General features: G+C 39.1%; 1 protein-coding gene across 2 annotated transcripts in view; it reads left to right on the forward strand.

The window, feature by feature from the left end:
- Positions 1-10,541, forward strand: part of LOC125425983 (zinc finger protein 318-like) — a 33,421-nt gene extending 22,880 nt beyond the window's left edge. Inside the window, exons 7-11 of one of the 2 annotated variants that reach the window (XM_048483959.1) lie at positions 1,095-1,298; positions 2,514-2,613; positions 3,215-3,333; positions 4,723-9,567; positions 9,907-10,541. In XM_048483959.1, the coding sequence (XP_048339916.1) occupies positions 1,095-1,298; positions 2,514-2,613; positions 3,215-3,333; positions 4,723-9,567; positions 9,907-9,915 (5,277 nt within the window). In that variant the 3' untranslated portion in view covers positions 9,916-10,541. Of the gene's footprint in view, positions 1-1,094; positions 1,299-2,513; positions 2,614-3,214; positions 3,334-4,722 lie in introns of both variants that reach the window. The other variant, XM_048483950.1, reaches the window with a different exon arrangement.
- Positions 10,542-14,089: the final 3,548 nt, after the last annotated feature.

Below are 14,089 nucleotides of genomic sequence, written 5' to 3' on the forward strand. Positions count from 1 at the left end.
GATGCAACTTTTCTAGTATTACCTAGAAAATATTTATTCTAAATCAGGGTTTCTTAAATCCTAGCAAACAACTGAAGACAGCTTAGCTGGCAGAATTCACAATCCTTTGGTTATGGGGCCAGGAAACCTAACAGAAAAGGAGAACTTTGTCATGATATTCTTTGCAATTCTCAAGGAAGAAATCACAAAGGGATCTGCACATACAACAGAAATAAATATAGAGGTTTTTTCCACCTGCCCAAGGATTGTCAGCACAAAACTCCACTGTATATGGAGTAGTATGTGCGTTATTTTTGTGTATGGTCCTTTAAGCATTGGTCTCCATTGAGACCTTTACCGTGGAAGATTTGGAAGAGGTTAAAGAGCAGTTTGATTGTTTTGTGTGACAGAAGAAACACTCACCTTCAGCAGTGAAAACCCCTACTGAAAGGGAATACATTCTGTTGCAGGTTACTTGGACCACACTTGAAATGTTTACAGATTTATAAATGCGAACATATATCAGGGTCAATTTTGTTTCTCGTAAGTCCCAATGTAAAATTCTAACACATTTAGTAATAATTCTAATAATTCAAGATTTGGTGCTTGATTTTTTGACCAGGTACTTTCCTCAGGTGCAGTTTGGATCCCAAGATACTTCTTTTTTGCCAAGTCAAAACCATTCTGTGCCATTTACATCATCATTAATCAATGGTTCTTTTTAATGCATTTTGAATGTGTTTCCTGAGGATTGTTCATGTTATTGCAAATGGATGGGAACCTTTACATACTCCTGGTGCAGTGGTTCAAGTTATCTGTGCATACACTCAGGTGCACACACATCCACTCTTCCTTTCATGTACTCCAAGGGATGTACATTCCATGTCTATCCACCATCTAGCCAACATCCCTGAGCCTGAATGGAAGCTCTTTCCTACTGTCTGAACAACATCTGAGTCAGCAATTCTAGCTCACTGAATCGGAATTATCCTGGGCATTGGCAAGCAGGTGATATATTGTTACATATATATTTGGTGTGGTCTCTACTAGAGGCTGGTTCTGAGGCACTGACTGTCATTCTGTGTCTTAGAAATTTTTCCTTTTGTTCAATTTAGGAATCAAAACCACCTAATGACAAGCCCAGGGGTAGAAGTCCCAAGCCTACAGAATCATGTTTACAGCCATCCAAACAGCAACTTCAGTTGGGCAATATTTATGACTATTATGACACAGGAAACCATTGGTGCAAGGATTGCAATACCTTCTGTGGGACAATGTTTGATTTCTTCACGCACATGCATAATAAGAAACATAGGCAGGTATGTGTCCAGCCATCAATTTCCCATCAAGCAGTCTTTATTTACTGTTTAAAGTTGTAAAATATACTTTAGAAGGGGCAGGGAACACAGTTCCAGTTAAGTTCTTTTTAATGTACAGAGATGTAAACTTGGGATTGTTGATCACCCAGTGACTTTAATTATTGAAACATTTATTTCCTACATTTCAAGGCATCTAAAATAAAAATGAGAGAAAAAACTGCATTTGTAAACCCAGTTTGGGATTACTTTAACTTTGCTTTTGAATACTTTGGACGTATCTCTTAGGCCCCTTCCGCACACGCAAAATAATGCGTTTTCAAACCACTTTCACAACTGTTTGCAAGTGGATTTTGCTATTCCGCACAGCTTCAAAGAGCACTGAAAGCAGTTTGAAAGTGCATTATTTTGCATGTGCGGAATGAGCCTTACTTTCCCAGAAATTAGAAGTGATATGGTTTAGTGTTATTCAAAACACTGAGAATAAGGAGAATAGTGTGTGTTCCTGGGAATGATTTTTTGGTGCAATCCATACCTGACTGGTCAACTGTTTCTGAATTGCAACTTCATGCTTATATGACGCTGAGAGATAGTGTGATGCTGGTTTTGTATATTCCATGGTAGAGATATGCTATAGCAAAAACAAAGCAGAGTTTTTTGATATTATATTATTGATACTCATTTTTAAGATAGGGTAAGATCATAAGAAGAGCCTGCTGGATCAGAGCTGTGTTGCATTTAGTCCCACAGCCTGTTTCACACACAGAGATGTATCTAGGGTGGGACATCCGAGGCACATGCCCTGGGTACCACTTGAATGGGGTGCTCTTAGCGCCTGGCCCCCTCTTTACCAAGAATTTTGCTCTGTCTGGACAGGTCCAACTTTAAACTGCAGGCTGCCCTCCAAAGTCCTTGTGGATTTTGGTGGTGGAGCCTTCAGTTTAGCACTGGACTCAGCCTGGCCAAGTCCAGCTTGATACTTCTGGCTCCACCTCCAAAGTCACATGGACTGCAGAGGCAGAACCAGCAGTATAAAGCTGGTCCCAGCCAGGCCAAGCCTGCATATTTCCTTTTAAATACAGTGAGAATAGAAATAAAATTCTTTTTCATAACCTTGTTCTGTTTTGATTTCCCCATGTTTGAGCTGCTCCAGAACATTGGTAGGAAAACTTACTTTGTTTTAATGAATTAGTCTGTTTCCATTTACTCTTCAAATAGACCCTGGATCCGTACAATAGACCATGGGCTTCAAAGACTCAAACTGAAACAAAGCAGGATCCCATGAAACACATTGACAAAATAGCTCTTCCTGCAAAAGGTATGGTATTACCTTCTTTCCTTTGACTGTTCAGAACATACTTCACAAAGCTAATAAATTTTAATGCTAGATGATACCAGATTAGAAGGTAGAAAGCAATTATTTGTTTCTCTAAATAAATTGAAAAGCAACATATTTGAACTGTACACAATATTGTTATAACACTGGCAGGAAATTAGAGTAGGTTTTCATATTTGCAAATTACAGTTAAACTATAATAAATTCAAATTTCAGGATTCACAAATAGAATCAATCCATAGCTAAATAGTTACATTTCTGAGATATTATTTAGATATTGTTGTTGTTTTTTGCGATAAGCTGCAAAACCCCTTTGTATTGGATCAAAAATACCATGAGCCGAGCTAGTCAAATGAATGGGATTTTCATGCTCCTTACTACTGCAGTCTACCGGGCCTCCCGAAATGTCATGAACAGTTGTTGTCCAAGTGGAGATATACACTGAGGAGCAGGGAATTGGCAGAATCTCCCTCCATCCACCAAGTGTCATTCTACTTGCTGAAGTGCATTCGCACTGGTGCAAGAACATTTTTGAATCCCTTATCTCTTTTATGTGATCAGTTACCTTTTGGGGGCATTTCAGGTTCTGAATTTCTAATCCCAGTCACCGGCTATTACTGCCAGCTTTGCCATGAATTTTTTGGTGATCAGATATCTGCAGAACAACATGTGAAAAGTCATCCTCATAATGAGAAATATAAGGTCAGTATCCAGGCTACGTGTTATCATACTTCAGAGGTGCCTTTTAAAGCTTATTTTAAAAGTATTTCTACCATTGTATCTTATTGAGATATTCTCAATTTCTGTTATATTATTGGAGATGTGATGGTCTGGGTCAAACTTTTTTTTCTTCTGAAGGTCTTATTGAATGGGGAAAAAATTGGAAATTTTGGAGAGCACTAAAAACGCTTTGAAGCAGCTTCTCTTTTGGTACGAGTGCAGTTTCTTTAAATACAAGGTTTTACAGAAGACGTGTAATATGAAGAGTTTTAACTGAGATAAACTACAGTATTAAAGAACGGGAATGCCAATTTGTGCAGCTGACATCAGATACTCAGATCCTTTTGGATTTGAGTTCTTTGAGTGTCTACAGTAGCAGTCTCCAATGTGGTGTCTGTGAGTGCCATGGCCCCCACCAACACCTTGCATGGTGCCCACCAAGCATTTTTAGAAAGTGAGTGGGCCAGGCTTTTCCCCAGCAGGGCTTCTGATTGGTACTGATAATTCTGTATGGCTCTCACTCTCTGACATTTTGTGGTTGGCTCTGGCTGTTGTGGTTGCACCCACCACCTGGTACCAGAAAGCCAGAGTTGCTTGCAGCCTCAAAAAGGTTAGGGAAACCTACAGTATATGCTTCTGCATGTCGAAGGTGTTGCCGTTTTTATTAGAGGTGGATACAGGATGTTTTCTGCTTGGGCACTGCTGCTCATTTCCTATGGTCCAAGGCAGCTCACAGAACGTGAAAGAGTTTACCTTTCTCTGGTGTCCTATAAGATACTTGACTTTAGGAAGCAGTGGAGTACAGCATCTTGCATCTGTCTCTATAGTAATGGTCACAGTCTTCCTTACAGAAAACTTAGACTGCAAGCCTTAGCATACTTACTGGAGACTAAATCCCATTGAACAATGAGTTTCATTTATGAGTATACATACTTACAATTGCAGTGCATGCTATATATATTTTCAATCACATAAATACACCAAATAGCATAACTGTATAAGCTAATCAGGTTATAAATTATTCATTTTTAATATTAAAGAAATAGATTTAAGTTTCATAAGAAAGTAGTACATATATTTCAGTTTCAATATTTCTTTTTTTAAAAATACACAATGTGTATCAATTTTTTTGAACTTTTACATCTCTAATTGAAATGAAGGTTTTTATGCAAAAGGGTTTTAACAATTTTCCAATGTTTATATTGTGAATTCTAAAAGCACCTGGGAAAATCCTCCCGATTTCTTGACAAGTAGAAATAATTGGGGGTGGGAACAGACAGTCACACCTGTTCCACTAGTGCAGCTAATATTAACTAATATTATTAATATTAACTAATAGTTCTGAGATTTTTCTTCATCTTCTTCTCTCAGAAATATGTGGATGAGAATCCACTCTATGAAGAAAGGAGGAACCTGGACCGTCAAGCAGGATTGGCTGTGATTCAAGAAACAGAACGTCGATTGAAACGGAAACAGTGTGAAAAACAAAAAGAGGATAGAGATGGAAAGAATGCAAAAGTGGCAAAAAAAGAGGAATCCAACCCTGCCAAAGAATTAGGAGAAGAGAGTAGTAAAAATGAGATTAGTAAAAGGAAAGAAGATTCTGATGGCCAGAAATTTGGAATAAAGCTTAAATTGAAGAAGGATAACAAAGAGGTTGAGAAAAAGGAAAGTAAGAAAGAGGAATCCCAAAAAGACTCAAAACAGTCATCTTTCGGAAAGTTTAGCTGGAGAAAAACTGAGAAAGAGGATAAAAATCACGACAAAGACGCAGCTTCCCCTAGGGAAGAGTGTGTTGAAGAAGGCAAAGATAAAGAAAGCAAATCGCAGTCTGGAAAATCAAGCACAAAGCCTATTGCAATTAAGCTGTCCGGGAAAACTGTTATACCCCACACTAGCCCATGGACACCAGTTGTTACAACTTCATCACAAGCAAAAATCAGGCCAAATTTACCAGTTCCTGTCATGGTACTCAGGAAGTCTGCAACTACTTCTGTAAGCAAGCCAGCACCATTAAACACATTCTTGTCTATAAAATCCTCAGGTGCCACCACCAAGCCACTTCCTGTTGTAAAAGAGAGTAATCCAGAACTTGTTCTACCCCCCGATATTATTTCAAAAGCATTTGGGGGAGAAGTAGTTGTTTTAAAGGGCTCCCAGGAAAATGTAAAAATACCAGAACGGGCAGAGACTCAGGTACAGGAAACTGAAAGTGTGATGAAGACTGTGGAACAAACAAAGGCTCAAGAACATGTAAAGGCAAGTATGGAAAAGGTGCAGGAGCAGGCGATGCTGGTGGCGAAGGCGCAAGCGAAAGCACGAGAACTTGCAGTTCTAGCAAAAGAACAAGAGGCTGCAAGAGTGCCAAAGATGCATGAAGAGCCTCACTTTTTTGAGCGACCACGTCGTCGTCCTCCTCTACTCCCGCTGCCCCCGCGACCACCACTGTCACTACTACCACCACAACCATCACCACTGGTGTTTCCACGTCCACGACCACCAAATCAGACACCACTTATCCTGGCAGATGACATGGCTCCAGGTGTATCTGAGGATGATAAAAACATATTGGCAATGCCCATGTGCCCACGTCCTTTACCTCCGCCAGCTATTTTTAAAGACCATATTAAAAAAATGGAGAAAAAGAACACTTGCCTGGCTGCGGGTAATGCTAAAGATCTTTATGACATCTTTTACAATAACAGTGGGAGAACTCCAGCTGATAAGCCTGCAAGTTCTGTAGTTTTAGATAAAGGAAAATTAAGTCCTGTGGACAAAGAGGGAAGTACAGGCACGTTGGCAGATTCTAAACCAGACGTCCCTTCTTCTGTACAAGTAACATTGCAGAATGTAGAAAGTGTTTTAAATACTAACATAATCTCTGTATCTGAGGAAAGCCCGGGAACTGAAGTAGTGAAAGCTGAGAAGGTTTCAGCAGCTTCTGAAGAAAACTTTGTAATTGCAACACGTGTTGAAGAAGAATCACAGACAATCCCATTGTCAGATTTACAAAATACAGCAAAACATATGGAAACAGCAAAATCTAATGATATTCCATTGAGTGCTTCTGTTTCCCTTCAGAATGAGATAGAAATAGGAATCACTGCTTCATCAGAACTCAATAACAAATCATCAGAGCTTGGGAGAGTGGAATTAACTGTACAGACACTGAATAGTAGTTGCCTTCCTTCTGATGAAGTTTGCAAGAAACCTTCAGAGTCTGAGATTGCAGAGTCAGTCATACAGTTGTCAGAAGAGAACGTTCTTCTCTTGCAAGATATTGACAAGAAATCTACACAGTTTGAGACATCAGAATTCATCTTATTGTCAGAAAACACTCCTCCTCCAGAAGAAGGTAACAAGAACATATCAGAACTTCAGACAGCAGTGTTTATACCTCCTGATAATGAATTAGCCACCTCATCAGAAGATAAAGCTCTTTCTTTGCTAGAAGTTAACAAGAAGCCTGTAGACCTTGTGACTGCACAGTTCACCATGAATTTTCCAGAAGGCTGTATGCCTCCTCTTCAGGAGGAAGTGAACAAGAATTCATCAGAGGTTCAGACTGCCATGATTATGCCTTCTGAGAACAAAGCAACCACACCACTGTCAGAAGATAAAACTCTTTCTTTGCAAGATGTTAACAAGAAACCTGTACATCTTGAGACTTCTGAGTTCACCACGATATTGCCAATAAGCAATACTCCCCTTCTGGAAGAAGTTAGCAGGAATTCATCAGGGCTTCAGACAGTGGCTTCTATATCTTCTGATAATGAGTTAGACACCGTATCAGAAGATAAAGCTCTTTCTTTGCAAGATGTTAGTGAGAAATCTGTAAACCTGGAGACTGTACAGTTTACCATGGATTTTCCAGAAAGCAGTACACCTCTTCAGGAAGAAGTTAGCAAGAATTCATCAGAGGTTCAGACTGCAGTGTTTTTGTCTTTTGATAATGCAGCAACCACACCATTGTCAGAAGATAAAGATTTTATTTTGCAAGATATGTGCAAGAAACCTATAGAGTTTGAGACTGCAACATTGGCTGTGACATTGCCAGAAATAAGTACTCCTCCTCTGGAAGTAATTAGCAAGAATGCTTCAGAGCTTCAGACAGAAGAGTTTAAATTTTCTGATGGGAAGGAATTAATTACACAGTTGCCAGAAGACAGTGTTCTTCCTTTAGAACATGTCAACAAGAAGCCATCTGAGTTTGAAAAAACAGAACTAGCCATAACGTTGCCGGGAAGTAATGGTACACCTTTAGAAGAAGTTTGCAAGAATACATTGCAGCTTGAGACAATTGCACTTAAAACTCTTGATAATGAGTTAGCTACACCATTGGCAGAAAATGAGACTGACTATAGTAAGGAAACTCCAGCCATGATAGATGTTGGAGTGACAAATGACAGGGATGTCGGTCAGAAGCCACAAGAACATCAGAAAACAGAGGTTCGATTTGAGAGTGATGTGGAGATGGAAACAGATGTGGCCATTTTAGTTGAGGGAGATGTAGAAAGGAAACACATTGAATTAGCAGCATGCCAGTCTGAAATTAATCAGGAATATCTGGAGTCTCAGGTACTAAAAATGCAAGTTGAAACCCACAAAGAAAAGGAACCTGTTCCAACAGAAGAGAAACCAATAAGTGATAGCTCTGAACTGATAGTTTCTCCATGGGTTTCAGACATGTGTATTCACAGTCATCTGACTTGGGAGCCCATAGATACATCATCAAAAGTAAATGAAGAAAATCCTCAAGTAGCTGAGACAGGCCAGGGTAGTTCTGAAGTATCAACAGTGGATTTTAACCTGGGAACTGTGGGGTTTGACAGACTTGAGTCAGCATTCATTGCAGAAAGTCCTCCAGTTTCAGTGGCACAGAACATGAATCCAGAACTGAAAACCTGCCATAAAGGTGAATCAGATTCTTTTCATACTAACAGTAAGGAAGAGGGATTATTAGCTAACTATCAACAAAAAGCTGACGAGGACTTTGATGTAGTTCATGTCCCTGAATCAGGAGAGTTACCAGTTGAGTGCCTTGTTAAAGTAACAATGACAAGCTGCACACAAGAGGAACATGAAATTAACCAGCAGTCATTGAGTTCTGAAACCAAGAATCTCCAAGTTCAGGAAACTGTAGATCTGGGCAGCATCTCTTCAAATGATGTAGAACTTAGTTCTGGTGTGGAATTGATATTTGTAAAAGGTGGTACACAGGGGCTTTCTAAATCTACTGTAGAATTAACAGAGGAAAGAGATTCCATAGAAAAAGAGAACTTTAGCAGGGTTCAACCCACATCTGTTCAAGAGACATTAGATGTTCTCCCAACAGAATTCAGTGTTGGGCATCTGGGAGAGGAAGCCCTTTCTTTCACTAGCTTGAACACAGAGGTCTTAAATACTTCAGCAACTGGTGATTTGGACTTGCACACTACTTACTCGGAATTTAGTTTTGATCAATCTGCAACCCTTACTCTGAATTTAAATGTGGAAAATGAGAGAGATTCTCCAAAAACTAGTGAAATAAAGCCGACTGATCTTTCCAGACCGAAGCCATGTCTGGAATTAGAAGCCATTGATTTTAGCTTGGGGGATATTGATGTTGACCGTGAACACCTGGATATCCTACCGTCTGAAATTCTAAATGAGGATTCTGTAGTGACCCCCAAGTTAGAAATTATGGCGCCAATTTGTTTAGAGTCCAGCAGAACTATTGAGTTGGGCATTAGCCAGCCTGGGGTTGAACCAGAAGTGATTGATTTTGCTGCACTTACCTCTGGTGATCAAGATGAGAAAGTCCATTCCTTGGTTTCTGATATAGCTGACCCGCACATGGTATCTCCTGCACCAAGTGATGGCACTGCAGAAACAGAGATGCCACTATTCAAAATGCAGTGTAGGCCACCAATTTCTGAAGCTCTTTTAAAAACGGATAGTAAAGGCAGCACTTCTGATATTCTCTCACTGAGTTGTGGTGACAAAAGTTTACCAAGCCAAGCAGCTGAGTGCACAGAGCCCCATTTTCCGAATCCAAAGGAAACCTGTCTAGAAGTGGGTGGCTCAGGTGACAGTGAATTCTATGTTGTCAAGAATGACATACAGACACATACAAAGGAGTTAACAAAGACTGAGGAGGTAGAAAGTAATGATGGTGTATGTGAGGTTAACAGTAAGCTGGCTTCAGAAGGAACCGAAAGTCCTGCAGAAAATCTGGTAAGTTCAGACAAAACTTAGTTCCAGTGCTTCAGTAGCCATTTCTGGAATTTTGTAAATATTGTTTTAACCTGTTGGACCTTTTGTATCTCACAATAGATATTAACTAAGGCTTAAACTATGTTTTGCCTCAACAAATAGATTACATACTATATGTATTGGATTGTATAAAATGCTTTCTTGTTGATCTGTTAACATTCAGTTTCTATTTCTAGGCACTAAAATTTCACATTTATAATGTGTGCGTGTTTGGGCTCTGGTTCATTTGGGGTTTGTTTGCTTTTTTGCTGTTTTGTTTGCACTTTTCTTTGACCTTTTCATGGTTTCTGATTTACACAGCTTCTGTAAGTAACATTCCAGTGCAGCACTGACAAGCGCAAGGACAGCTGTTCAGCACTTGAGTGAAGTGGAGACTCTTGCTGTTTAAGTTCTGTTTTGAAATGTTATGCATGTTTTGTTGCATAAAATGTATGAAGAGAGATTGTTCTGCATTTTTCCATGTCTTTTGACTTGTAATTACATTGTTGAACTGTTTCTGTAATCAAGATTGTAATACTGTATTGTATAAAACCCTCTGTGGATGCCATCTCACTGAATAAAGGAGAAAAAAAATCTGCCATCTTTTGGAGAAGAAGACTATTTGGTAAGGTTGTGGCCTGACACCTGGACTCTGAATATTGAGGTCACTTATATGATTTGAAATAACATTTGCTTTCATCGTGTTGTATACAGTAACTGTTTGTGTTAAATCATTTAGCAGTGCTCAACTCAGAAGAAGTAGAAGATGAACTTTGGATTCACTTCATGTACCAGACATTACATGCCTGAGTGATCCCCCTGAGCCACAAAATACTGTTGTGTGAAGGTTTCCACTTAACACAGTTTGTCAAGAGAAATGTGTTAAATGTTTGCTTGGGTATATGAAAAGGATTTTTATCTGTAAATTTAAAATAAACCTATGATGATCAAAGCCATTTTATTTTTTCCTGTGTTTTTCAAACTGAACACCTCCGTAAGTTTTCTAATGTTAAAGGTGAAGACAAAATGCAGACACTTCACTTAACATCCTGTAAAATAAGGGTGTCATCCTTCCATTTCTCGCTACTTCCAGCTGGAGTTATCAGGCTTTGAGTTGCGCTGCATTAGGAGAACATGGTGAAAATGTGTTAATGTGAGTGGGTTAAAATAGAAAAAAATCTGTCCCTTTCCATAAAATAATCCATGGAAATTCTTAAGGCTTTGGGGTTTTTTTTCCATTGCTTTTTAAGAACAAGTGTCCTTGAAGGTGATTAAAAACTTTGATAAGGAAATTGCATTAAGAGTGTAGGATGAATTCTTTATGTGCGAGAAGAACTTTACGTCTGGTTAAAATGAAAAATGTCAATTGAGTGCCTACTTCATGCATGTGGGAACTGGCTCTAATCCATAATATTTATAGAATAAACCTGTTAGTCTTATATTGCCACACATTTAGCTTAAATTGAAGTGTCACAGCCTGATGCAAGTTTGGTGACAGATATGAATCATGCTTATCACTAATAATTCAGCTGCTGCTGCTACTGGCATTAGCATGGCATAAAGGCAGATGTATGACTGGAGTTTATTTGACTATATGACACTCAGGGCTTGTTTGCCACCATCCAGTCAGTTTTGTTGATTTATATTGTATAATGTGATATGGGACTTCACGTGGCAGACATTACGGCAGAACACATCCCAATTTATTAATCTCAAGATACCACTGAGTAAATTGGTACAAATTGCTTCTCTTGCAGCGAGATACATCTGGCTTTCAGTTTTCATTGAAGAACTGGACTTAGAAAAATTCTTGCTTTCATTAGTAATCACAGCAACATTTAGAAGGTGCAGCAAAATTGGTGTATATTTATCCTGCCCTGTGTCAAATTCCAGGACAAAGTATATGGTCTTTTCCCGCTCCTCCATTTTATCCTTACCGTAGCCTGGAGAGATATATTAAGATGAAATTTAGTGATTAGCATAAGGTCACATATGTGCATTATGACTGGCTAGGAGGGCTGAATTCTGGTTTTCCCAGTCTGATTTTGGCCTTCCACCTAGCTTTTCTCACTAATATGGGAGAATTCCTGCTTCAAACATGAACATGCTTTGAAAGAGTAAACTTGTTACTACTTTTTTCAATGTTAGCAATTTATCCAAGGCACATGAAGTGTTTTATTTAATGTTGAAGGAAAAGTGAACAGTCCAGATAGGTCTTTACGAGAATCTAGAAGATAAGATGCTGTACAGAATTACATTTGTATTTTTGTGTGCATTTATGTTTGATAATTAGTAAGTAAACTGAAGGGTACGTTCTGAGATGTTTAATTTGTATTAAGTGACCTTTGAAGATTGTTCTGAGTGAGAAAATGGCTTCTTAGTAACTGCAAAAAAAAAACCTGGTTATGGATTAGGTGTCATTTTTCAAAGAGCCTTATCTTGGCTTCTGAAAGCCCCATCAAAAGGGGAGGCCCTAATCTGCTTATGGGAACACCAAAGCAGCCGTGCTGGTGGATTCACCCTGCCCGGAGCACTTACCCTGGCACAGGAGTGAAACTGCTCCTGCCGCCCTCCCCAGCTGTGGGATGCAGTGCAAGATGCTGCGGCATCATCCCTGTGCCTCTGGCCACCACCAGGGACAGGCCAGGGGAGTTACACTAGTGGCTGTGAGGTGATCTACCACCCTTTTGGATGGTGCAAGTTTATTGCACACCATGGGGGCTTCTCGGAGGCGGGGAGGCTGTCATGTTTGTTCAACCTCCCTGCACCTCCAGGAAATCCCTTGGGGAGTCTTGGGGCAGCGCAGTACCCTGGCTGACCTCCCGGCTGACCTCCTGTGGAGCTGTGCCTGTGTTGCTAATTTGCTTGCTATAGTTGCCTATTAAATTTTTTTGAGGCTTTGAGATTCTTTTCAAATCTAGTGTACTGCTATATGGTTTGAAGCTGACCCACCTGTGCAGTTCAAGATCACATTAACCTAAAAACTGTAATCTGGAAATTGGACTATAGTTTAGTTACACACAAATTAGGTTTTGAAATGGCTAAAGATAAAGCAAATTGGGAAATCCCACATTTGTGTATTCTGGTTAGATAAATACTGAGTTTCTATCTCCAGAGAAAACTGCAGCAACCAGATAGAATTAATTTCATATAGAGAGGGAAGGTAATATCGAGGAACCGTTGTGTATCTTTTGTAATAGGGCAAAGATGATACAAATGTTTTTCTTAAACTCTGCGTAGAACCAGGGCTCTGGTTTGCTTGTTTTTCATTTTTTTAAACCTATTACAGCTACTAACTGGATGACCTCTTGAGTTTTCACATTAAAACTACTTCCTGTGATACAGATGTGCTGTGTACTCCAGCACAAAAATAAAGTTCAGAATTGAAAGAGAAAACATTGTAAGGCAGTAAATAGGTGTACATGTAAAGCATCCTCTCTGGTAGTTAAATGGTGAAGAAATTGTGCTTTATTTCAAGTTTCTATACTTAGCAAAAGAATGTAAATTATGAAAAGTGATTTTTGTTTCTTTAGAAAGCGTTTTGAAGATTCTGGTTTCTGAATATATTTTTCTGTTATGATCTCATAAGCCATCTGATAGGGCACTGCTCTACTGTCAAAAATCATAATGAACTAATCTATCCAAGAAGTGCTTTCCTGAAACACTCCACCATTAAAAATCTTTGACAAAAGAATTCCACATTCCTTTTACATTCTCCTAATAAAATAATCCTATCCTCTACTATGCTTGGTTGCCAAATATTGATACTGGAAACTTGCTGTGTCGGATGTGCTTCTTACAAGCCTGACAATGGCCCCTTCCGCACACGCAAAATAATGCATTTTCAAACCACTTTCACAACTGTTTGCAAGTGGATTTTGCTATTCTGCACAGCTTCAAAGAGCACTGAAAGCAGTTTGAAAGTGCATTATTCTGCGTGTGCGAAATAAGCCAATCCTTCCAGATGATTATCACCCCCCTCCCCATCTAAATTCATCCTCATTTATTGTGTTGATGAACAAATTGTGTTTTGGTAGCCCTTGAGCTATGACTAGGCTTTATTCCAAAATCAACCTTACAATGCGCACAACCATGATTGGTTATTGGGCTTGTTTACACCCTTTCTCCTCTCAGCAAGAGAATCCCTATTGAAAATTAACTTTTGATACCCTGTGACACAAGCTCTTTTCAGTGGTCATTATTTTGGCATTCCAAGCTCATGTACCTGCTATTCTCTTGATATACATGCTTTATTTCAAGTTTGACATGAATAGACAACATGCAGTTTTCCAGCTTCAATACCTAGGAAGATACTGAAGCTGGAAAATATGTCGGCTTCCCTGTTAACACAAAATAATGTCTTGAGTAACAACCGTGAGTACAAATATTAACATTTCTGTTTATAAATGCTTGAGTGTCCAACAGTGGAATTCTATGCAGAGTTACTCCAGTGTGAATTTACTAAAGTTATTTTATTTTACTTATCTTTGTACTTATTTCCCAC

The sequence above is a fragment of the Sphaerodactylus townsendi genome, linkage group LG01 (assembly GCF_021028975.2).
Source record: "Sphaerodactylus townsendi isolate TG3544 linkage group LG01, MPM_Stown_v2.3, whole genome shotgun sequence".
In the NCBI taxonomy this organism is placed as follows: domain Eukaryota; kingdom Metazoa; phylum Chordata; class Lepidosauria; order Squamata; family Sphaerodactylidae; genus Sphaerodactylus; species Sphaerodactylus townsendi.